Genomic DNA, 10,959 nt, shown 5'->3' with positions numbered 1-10,959 from the left:
AAGAACAACTGATGTGCTAGTAAATCTCAATCATGAGTTCTTAGTCATAAACTACTAAAAGAAAGTGCATTTGTATAATTTCTTTACTATGCAACTCACATTTAGGTTTTTGCTGCTGTTATTTGTTCGTTCATTCATAAAACAAGCTTTCTTTTTCTTTTATTTTTTAGCATTTCCGAGGTACTTGTGCTACTGGCAATACAGATAAGTCAAATAACCTTTGTTCTTAAAGATCTCACAGTCTGGCAGTAAAGCAAAACTCATAAAATTATGCAAGAGAAAAAGCACAAATGAAGAGTCAAGCTTTGGATTTTATATGAGCCTTGAGGTCATGTTTCCGGCCCATCCTGCAGAGGAGACAGGGGAAGCAATGAGCAAAGTGAGGAGTCCAGGAAGACTTGATGATGTGGGAGGTGATGTGGTTTGAGGCCTTAAGGACAGGTAAAATAACTTCACTAACCCAAGGAAAAGAGATTGAAGATTGAGGCAGAATGAGGGGTAGGACATTTCTTGTCAGAATAAACAACATACACAAAGTATGAATAATAGCTCTCCAGCACTTTGCAAAGGGTGCTAATACAAAATAAGTCCTCATTATTCACTACCATATATGGTGTGTGTGTGTGTGTGTGTGTGTGTGTCTTTCTTGGGGGGTGCTAGCGATTGAACACAGGGGTGCTTAACCACTGAATCATATCCCCACCCCATTTTATTCATTTATTTTAAATTTTGACATAGGGTCTTGCTAAGTCACTTACAGCATCATTAAGTTTCTGAGGCTGGCTTTGAACTTGCAATCCTCCTGTCTCAGCCTCCAGAGCCACCAGGATTAAAGGGGTGCACCACCACATCCAGTCATTATTTATGTTAATGGACTATTCTATTCTTTATAATGAACTACAACAGTGATAGAAGAAAAAGAAAGAATAATTTGAGGCTTTTAAAAAATATATATTTGAGATAATTAGAGACTACCTACCAAGCTTGGCAAAACTTGGTGATAGTCTGTATGGGGAGATGTGAGAAGAGTTCAGGACTAGCCCAAGATCTCTTAAATCTACAAATGGTTGGGTAGCTGTGCCTTTATAATGGAACATAAAATGGGGAAATAAGATTTCAAATGAAATGATGATTAAGTCCATTTTGGGAATGAGGAGTTTGGGGATATTGTTAAATGTTTATGTCCAGCAGGCAGATGAATATATATGTGTGTTGCTCTCACAAGCTTTGGCCCTGATTAAGAAATCTGTGAATCATTAGCATAATTAATTATAACTGATTAAGAACATAAACACAAAGTCACTGGAAGTATGATACAGTGAGAGGAACAGTAGGCTGAGGATTGCTGAAGAACTGAGGAAAACAAACATCATAAGAACATAAATATAAAGAATTTGTAGTATCATAGGTCAAGAAGAGAGCTCTGAGGTGCAGATAATCTACCCCTTTAAAAGCAGCATGGAGTTTTAGACAGGTAAGTAGTATATAAGGGCACTGGATTTAGCAGTCAAGTCAACCCTGATATTGGCAGTGGGGGTAGAAGCCAGACTACTATTCTTTAAAGAATGATTGAGAAAGTGGATGAGCAAATGAAAAGCCTACATTACTTCATATTGTACACGTTCCAAGATAACAAAAACAAAATGGAATGATAAGGGCCAAATGCAGCAGTGCTCTAGGCATGGAACGTTGGTGGAGTGGCATCTACTGTGAAGTCAGCAGAGATCTGTTGGGCTTTAAAATAGAAATGGTTATAATTCCCCAAAGAATTTTCTAAGACCAGCTCTGTGAAACAAAGTGTGCTACTGGATATCCGATTAAATGGAAAAAAGATTCCCTATAGGCAACCTTAGGGGCATGTAACATTTGCTCTCAATCATAAGAATTGATAGTGAAAATGCACTCTACATGGAGCACGACATGTCACAACATACCATTCGGGTATTTGAAAAACATCAGATACATAAATCAGTGTCCAAAAGGAATTCAATAAAACAGGCAGAATATGGACAAGAAATTTGTTGGTAGCTCTATGGCTCCAGCACTAATTTGTCCATGAACAGCTCAATAGATTCATAATTCATTAAAAGATAACACTTAAAGTCAATTAGAGGCAGGATTTCAAGAGCTTAGATGAGATCATTTGATAATGAATGTATCTATTTTGTTTGTCAATAAAATAGTCCATTGTTATTTAATAAGACTTTAGATTTAGTATTTCTTTACATTTAGTTTTTTTTTTCAAAAACATTTATTTGTAATAATATGTAATCTGTATTTTCAAATATGCAGTATTATGTACAGAAGATAAATTTAAAATTTTGTATGGCAGTTTTGCCCAGTAGTTGGGATTATATATTTCAGAATGAACCATTGACTTCTTTGTCCAATCAAAAATTCATTATTCATTACTCAATATGTGCCTTAATGCTATGTGCCAAAGGAGATGATGTCCTGTGAGATATAAAAATGAAAGCAATATGCTCCATGTTGTCTTGTTTATGGTATTTTGGGAAAACAATGCCCAAGAAATGACTACATTTGAAAAGCTAAAAGTTCTGCTAGGCATGGTAGTGCACCCCTGTAATCCCAGCAGCTCAGGAGGCTGAGGCAGAAGGATCAGGAGTTCAAAGCCAACGTCAGCAAAATTGAGGCACTAAGCAACTCAGTGAGACCCTGTCTCTAAATTAAAAAAAAAAAAAAAAGTACAAAAAAATAGGGTTGGGGATGGACTCACTTTAGTGACCCTGAGTTCAATCTCCAGTACACGGCACCCCCATGCGGCCCACAAAAAATCAGTGATCTATTTGTTAAATTGTTCCCTCAGCATTAGTACAGATCATTTTCAGCCATAGGTTTGTTTGGGTGGGGCTGCCTATAGTCATACCCAGGACAGCCTCTGATTGACTTGAGTGTAACCTATACTCCTAAGATTGGTTCAGGAATGAATCCATGATGAAGCACACTGTAAGACTACCAAGAGGGATACAAGTCTTCTCCTATCCTGGAGCTTTATAGCAAGGTTCTTTCCCTATCTATCATCTATCTATCTATCTATCTATCTGCACAAGGATGAGAAACAATGATATCCTAGGAACTGTCTTCAGCTATCTTTCATCAATGAGAAAAGAGCCTTCCTGAAAAAGAACTAGCCCTGAGGAGGCAAAGCTGAAAAATGGAAAGAACTAAGCCTTGGTCTGTAATCAAGTTATGCCTCATGGTTACATATGCAAACAAATTCCTTTTCTTATAAGGAGAGTTGAGTTTTACAAGATATATATGTATACACAATATATGTATACTAACCTACAGCTCTAACATACCTATTTAAAAATTAATATAAGTGAAATATAGGGAAATGCATTTCCCTAAAACCTGCTCCCCAACACAGCAAGCATGTTCAATATCAACATAAACATCCCAAATGAAGGGAAGGGTTATAAAACATATCCAGCATCATATTACATGCAGGTCTGTAGCACAAAACAAGTCTTTCTAGAGCAAATCTAGATGTAAATCCTTCAAAAATAAAATGAGAACTCAATCTACCATACTAAAGTGGGGTTTTGTCCTCCACTTTTGTTTTTTCTAGTGGGAGTATAAAATATTTGAGAAGAAACAAACACACATATAATAATCTAAGAGTCAAGTCCTGAGGAAGATTTATAAAACAAGAGGCACCATGAAAGTTACTTGATATTCAATGAAAGACTATAAAGATCAAATGAAAACTGAAGGGATGGATAATGTATTCAATATCTAATTGATATTCTAATTAAATTACCAATTATTTAGGGATCATTAGTAGTGAGACACTTTCTCATCTCTTTTAATAACATAGATTTCCAATGTTGATCATATTTTAAAGATATATCTATAAGAATCAACACAGTGGTGGTAACATGTAAATAGCCTTTTCAGCCCAAATGTCCAGAGGTCTTGACTAAGCAGGATGATTTTTAACTTGGGAATGGAGATTAGAAAAAAAGTTCTGCCTGATTCAGTGATCTGCCTTACCAAGTAATCTGAAAACCAGTTTTACATCTTTTAAAATTACTGTTTTTTAATTTTAAAATAATTACATTCATAAAAAGTTGTAAATACCATACAGAGATGTTCTATATACCCTTCACCAAATTTCCCTCAAAGTTTACATCTAACTTTTTTTTTACAAAATGAAAACCAGGAATTTGACATTGGAACAGTGTGTGCATAGTTCTATGACACTGATCACAGGTAAATTTGTGTAATCATGGACCAGATACAGAACTATGACATTGCCACAAGGATCTCCTTTGTTCAACCCCTTTACAGTCACTTCCATACTCCCATCTCCACCAAAACAAATTTCATATAACAACTACTCTTTCTAGATGACTCCATTTATTTTTCTATTTAAATCTGGTCTTGTCTATTTCATATCTGTAAAATGCTTTTCTCATTTTGAATTTGACGTCCTGGCCTATTCATGGGCCTGATGCTCAATTTTGAAAACACCTCAATAAATCTGAACCTTCAAACTTATTTCCTTTAAAATTTGGTGGTGATGGAAGTCTGACTTATGGTGAATTCTCTTTTCTAATAAAAAGTACTCATTTTTGGTGAATTCAATTTTGGCCCCATGCTTCCATAGCTTTCTCTAGAATCTCCCCTTAGGTTTTAACCTTTTTTCTCGCAACAGTAAAATCCAGATTCTAATTTATTATTCCAACCAAAGGAAACATTTGCAAGATACAACACATTAATTCACTGAGATTTACAAAGTACCTATAATGTTGTTTCAATTAGGTCTTAAGACTGAGCCTAGGGTTGTGGCTCAGTGGTAGAGCACTTGCTTCGCATGCATGAGGCACTTGAGTTTGATCCTCAGCACCACATAAAAATAAATAAAATAAAGATATTGTGTCCATCTACAACTAAATTTTAAAAAAAAAAAGATAATTAAAATGATTACAGCGTTACACGTTAAATGCAGATACCATAAAAGGGCTTGGATGCTCTACGGTGGCTAAGTCATCCTTCTTGCGGGCAACTAAAGACTCTTAACTCTTGTCCTCAAAGATTCATTCCAGCTCTCAGATCTTCACATTGAAGAGCACACACACACACAAAAAATTGCTACTCTTCAATCTGGCCTTCTCTTGAAACCTAGGCTAGAGGTTGGGAATGGGATGGTGCTAATTTAATTCTAACACCTGAAATTACCTCCCGAGCTTGTGCTAATTTTCTCAAAATCAATTTTTGGGGAGTATCAGGATAACTTTCAGCTCAGAGACGAAATGTAATTTTAGTTTGGACTTTGTAAATACTTCACAACACAAAAACAGCACCTTTTCTTATTCAGCACGCAGTTTTTACTTTTGGTTTTCATTGTAGGGTGGGGCCAAAGAACCAAGATTCTGCTTAAACTTTATTCCCACCCACAGTGCCTGTAAACACGGCCTTTTGCAGATAGGCCCAAGGTGGCAACAGTCCTCAGTTTCTGGGATTTCAACAGTTGAGCGGCTGTGCTCAATCTAGTCTAATCTGACAAGAGAAATCTGCCCACCCTCCTCTCAGGAAGAAACATAATTTTAATGTAGGTGCAGAGGCGGGGCCGCACTTCTCGGCGCCTCCGCACTTCCTTGGCGCCACATTAGCAGCCTCCGGAGTCCACCTAGGTACCGCGGGGGCAGCCTGGCAAGGCTCCAGGCCCGCGCCCCCGCCCTTTTTTCCGGGGTGGCTCCGCGCGGCCGGCGCCCTGCACCAGGCTTGCGCTCGCCTCCCTGCCGGGCGCGGGAAGGGCGCTCCGCCTCCCAAAGGCCAGCGGCGGCCATGGCGGCCAAGGCGGCCAGTCAGGTCCGGGCGTGGGCGGGCGCCGCGCTCCGCAGGCCAGCCCACACCGCCCGGCCACCAGTCCCTCTCTGGGTCGGCACAGGGTTCCGACAGCGTCTGGGCCTCATGCTGGATTCGGCAGAGGGAGACCACGGCGGGTCCACGCCAGGCTCGCAAGGCGGGCCCGATGGAGCAACAAAGCTCTCGGCGAACGAAGAGTTAACCGCAGCGGAACAGCAGATCGCGGAGCTGCACGCCGCCGCCTGCGCGGTGAGACCCCGCCCGGTCCCGCCCGGGCGCCGCGCCTGCGCACGCCGCCTCTCCCGCTCCGAGGTCGCCCCACTCTGGAGAGCCGCTGGGAGCGCCGGCTGCTGGGTCTCCGGCCTCGGGCCCCAACCTGCACCATTTCGCTGGAAATCCGGCGTTCTGGACAAAGCGTTTACTGCGTATTTTGAGGGAGAGCTAGACTCATTTTCTGATTAACATCCTAGCTAAACTCGGGGCGCAGAGTGGGACCCACCACCGAGTGTGTGTCTGTGCGCCCGCGTCCGTGTGCGTGTGTGTGTGTGTGGGGGGGGGCGGGTGTTAAAGCTTTGATGGAAATTAAATAATTGAAATCATAGGAAAAATTTGCTGTGTTATAGAAATGTGATGTATCTCTATTCTCCCTTGAACAGTTTTCTGTTTCCAGTGATTTTAATAATGAGAAATAAGACATTTTTTGCTACCGTCCTCTGTTCTTTTTCCTCTCATCAGGTGTTTACATTCTTCCTAAACACTCTTGAACTACATTTGCTTCTATTTTGTGGTTTTGATGATTGCTTCTTACTACCAATATCCGAACTCAGTGGCTCTCTCTGTCCTCCACCACCAGCCGTGCTGGGGATAGAACCCTGGGCCTCGCAGGTGCTGGGTGCTCTCTCACTGAGCATACCAGCAGCTTTCCCTTGTAACTTTTCAGACTGCATAAGTTAGAAGATAGCACATTTACCTTTGTATTTCCTTTACAAAAGAAAGGATGGGATAAAAAGAGAAACATTTCTATAACAATGATAGAAAAGTGATATGAAATTAACTGCAGGCTCATGTGTGTGTATGCATCCATGTCCAGTACTTAATAGGACTAGTGTTATAAGGTATGGCCAGAGCTAGAGGGGTAAAAAAGAAAATCTTGGAGCTTGACTAAAGTTGATTTTTTAAAATGACAATTTGAAGGCCTTGAGAATCCACTGACCCATTCAAGTATTGAAATTGAATAAAGATGCATGCTGAAATGACTGACAGCTTTTGATTATTCTTGTTTATACTTTTAAAAACAGCATGTGTGATTTGTTCCCACACTTCACATATAAATATGGTGATATAGCCATAAGTTTCATTCTCTTTAGAGCAAACACCAACAGCATATAAAGATAGGTTCAGTCAGCATGAGGAAAGAAAAGAACTTTTTCTCGCTCAGGGAATCTACACTTGTTTCATCAGTGTCAGTATCAGGTAAAATGACAATCCAGGAAACCGTTAGTAAACCCAGTGACAATTTTGTTTTTCAACAAATCAAGAGCTAGCTCACAATGGTCCTTCTATGCCTCAGGCAGGATGCTCTCTTACCTTTCTCTCAGTGCTGATGTGCATCACTGATCACCTTGGTCTCCAATCAGACTGTCAACCCTCTTGCTGAATCTTTGTTGCCACCATGATGTAAGCCTTCTTTATGAAGGACAAATTAAGTGTGTATGGGCAACTAAGGAGCTCAGAGGTGCTCAATCAATGTGGAAAGGAAAGCAGCCAGCGCATGTGCAGAAGCAACCCTTTATGTTTCCAAGTTGCCAGATAATTGCCCTCAGAATACACCCAGAAGCTATGAAAAGTAAAAAGAAGACTGCTACAAAGTTCTCAGTATTTTTTTCTTTTTTCCAAGTTTCCAAATAGGGCTTTGTAAATAAGGAATTGAGGTCCTGACAATTGGTCATTCAATAGTTGTGTTTAGTGTTCCTGGCTTCATGTAATCTGCTTCTGGTCCCAGAGGATGTGGAAGGCCCCTGAAACCAGCCTTGTGCCTTGCTGGATTTCTGTGGCCCTGGTCTAGCTTTACTGAAATGTCTTAGAATGAACTTGTCCTTTTGCTACACACTCTATTCACAAAATTTAGTTGGTTAAAACTTCAACCAGAATAAAATATCCAGCCATTAAATAAGATAGTGAACAACTAAAGAAGTTGTTTGTGACTCCCTACAAAAATGTATGTCTGAAGATAGGCTGGTTTCATGTGTATTTTAATGAAAAGTTTCTATACAGGAGTGATTCAGTGACTTACTACATGGTAAGAGGTTTATATAAAAACCTCATGGGGAATTTACCCTACAAAATCTCAAAGCTAAGTAGTGTCACCTATATGACCCAATCCATGAAGTTGTAATTTACTTTTACCTTCACAGAAAGTAATTGAGATGCTTTTATTCATTTGTTTTACTATGTTTGAATGTAGGTAGAGAATGTTTCCTTGACATGTGAAGTAGTCTACTAAAAGTTGACTTTGATCAAATTTGTGAAAGCAGTGACTGTTAATATGTTAAAACAATACTTTTTCACTTAAAAATAGAATAACACTCCAGGAAAAAAAAAGGAAAATAGTGTAAAATGTATAATAGGGTAACACATCATGAAAGTAAAGAAAAGCATTCAATAATAGGAAAGGCAATACTTTTCTATAAGGAATGCTGGTTTTGATTAGCACCTTTTCTGTAAGTTTAAATCATGATTCACATATTTTAAGTTCTAAAATTGCAATTGCAACTTCTGAGTGAAAGTTCATTTTCAGCCTCTTAAGCTCTTAAAATCATTTAAATCACCTGTTATTAAGTGTGTTACCTAGAAACTGAATGAAAAATATCAGAGCAGTGGCTACATTGTTATTGAGTATAGAGGAGGTCTTGTTTTCCCATCAACTTCTCATTTTTCTCAAATTGTATATTTTCTCCTTTAGTCACATAAAGTTAGATTGTATATAATGTCAGAATGCATTCAGTCTTTAATTGCAAATGCCGCTAACATTGCTGAGAAGTTTAATATTGTTTTTAAAATTGTTTTTGCAGTATTTTAGAAGTAGAAGTTATGTTGAGATATGATGAACATAGAGATTAATGAATTGTTTTGTTTTATTACTCTTCAGACTGGCCAGCTTAACTATGTGGACCCAGCTACTGGCTACACGGTGCTTACACGGATAGCCCACTTGCAGAGAGGTTCCTGCTGTGGCTCCGCCTGTAGACACGTGAGTAACAATTCTCGCCTTACAGCAGCAGTTTTTGGTGCTTCGTAAATACCTATTATTTGAACAACAAGTCAAATAAAAAAGCTAAATAAACCTGGAGTGCACTTTTCACAAGCTACTTTTGCCAAGGACAATGAAGTCCTTAGTACCAACATAGGACCTTTAAAGTTAATGGAATTTTGTAACCTTTCACTGCAAGTATCAGTTCCCTCAAATGCTATGACTTGATATTCATGGGAGCTCTTTATTACAAGGAAACTTTTCATGAGGTTTCAAATAAGTTATGTTTACTGGGCAGGTACAAAGAGACAAGAAGAGAAATCAAGAATGTTGCAAACTAGATCCCAGAAAGCTTTTCTTTTATTATTAGCTGAATAAATAGAAATTTGCCCAGCATTGAGAGGTGGGTTTACTTAAAATAGTAAATATTTCCTTCTCTCCCTTCCCTTCCTTTCATATCCTTCTCTTCCCCTGCATCCTTCCCTTTTGTCCTTCCTGCTTCCTTTTGTCTTTGTTCCCACCCCCCAGTCTGTGCTTCAAATAGTCTGTGAAGTTAGATTACCCTGAATTTAGTGCTTTTCATTTCCTAATATATTTATGTCAATAGATATATTTCTATTCATACTGATTAAGATGAACTAACTACTACTGCCCTATTTTGATTAAAGAAAACCAGGATTTTTTTTTTGAACTATCAAAAGGTACATCATTAAGGTAAATTGTTGTAGGCTTAAGATTATAAACTTAACATCTGTATACAGAACACTTTGTATGTTTTGTTGCAAGAAGGTGTTATTTCCTTTAACTAACCTACTTGAAAATTATAGACATTAAATGCAGGTATTAATCATAGCCGGTATTAAAAATTTCACCCTTCACTTTTATGTATGCTCCTACCTATGCCATTAGCTGTTTCTAATCAAATGCATAAGAGTTTCGAGTAAATTGAGGACTTCAGTATTTTCCAAGAGTGGATTTTTGACAGTAAAATGCTTAAGGTTGGAAGGATGCATTTAGGAAATGGTTCTTGGACCTAATTAGGACCATTTGCCTGAGGTTGCCATTATTTTCCTCTTAGTCTGCAAAGCGTGATAGAGCAAATGATCTATATAATGTTATTAGCAGTCTTTTTTTCACCACGAGAAGTGTGTTTTTTCAAGATGATTATTAGATAACTCAATAATGCTATGTATTATTTCTTTTTCAGTGTCCATATGGTCAAGTCAATGTTAAAGATCCATCTAAAAAGAAGAAATTCAATTCATATTTTTATGTTTGACAACAGTTTTATCTCCGTTGTCTAAGTGAACTTGTAATTTTTAAGAAATGAAGCCTTAATCCAGGATTGCTCTCTGTGCTGTTAAGTATTTGAGCTCTAATTTAATCTTCAATACATATATTAAAAGAACATCAATAAAAGAAAAAGCTAACAAATGTTGTGTGTTTCTGAAGTGGCACATTGATAGCTATTTTCCTTTCTTTTTGCTTCATTATCAGACACATATGTTGAAGAAAGAAAATAATGACTGTTCTATTAAATAAAAGTAGCAATTGGGTCACATGAGTAGCTCTTGATTTTTCTTAGCCTTGGTTCTCCCACTGTTTTCTCATCAGTGTTACTATCCAAGGGGGGTTGCTGGCAAATGGAACAGTACATCCTTCATTTTATTTATATCTGGAGCTATAAGGAGATTGATATAATGTTATGTTGTGCAGCATATGAGTGCCCAAGAAGTGCCATCCTGCATTAAGAAATGCTCTCATCTTCCATCTGTTCCTTCAATGAAAACTTTAAATCATTGTGACTTGGGGGTCAGGCCGCTGAAGATGCCACACTTAGACCATTCTTTCTTCCCTCCCCCATCCTTTCCTCC

At 38.4% G+C, this 10,959-nt stretch overlaps 1 protein-coding gene across 1 annotated transcript; it reads left to right on the top strand.

Moving 5' to 3' along the window:
• Positions 1–1,920: 1,920 nt before the first annotated feature.
• On the top strand, positions 1,921–10,644 carry CUNH1orf53 (chromosome unknown C1orf53 homolog). The gene is made up of 4 exons (XM_046464857.2): positions 1,921–2,024; positions 5,583–6,084; positions 8,984–9,085; positions 10,293–10,644. The coding sequence occupies exons 1-4, from the start codon at positions 1,921–1,923 to the stop codon at positions 10,362–10,364; spliced, it is 780 nt and encodes a 259-aa protein (XP_046320813.2). The 3' UTR covers positions 10,365–10,644.
• Positions 10,645–10,959: the final 315 nt, after the last annotated feature.

This window comes from Marmota monax, unplaced genomic scaffold (genome assembly GCF_021218885.2).
Source record: "Marmota monax isolate L192 unplaced genomic scaffold, Marmota_monax_Labrador192_F-V1.1 WCK01_AAM20220418_F8-fsc00099, whole genome shotgun sequence".
Lineage (NCBI taxonomy): Eukaryota > Metazoa > Chordata > Mammalia > Rodentia > Sciuridae > Marmota > Marmota monax.
This window is presented reverse-complemented; position numbering and strand designations above follow the sequence as displayed.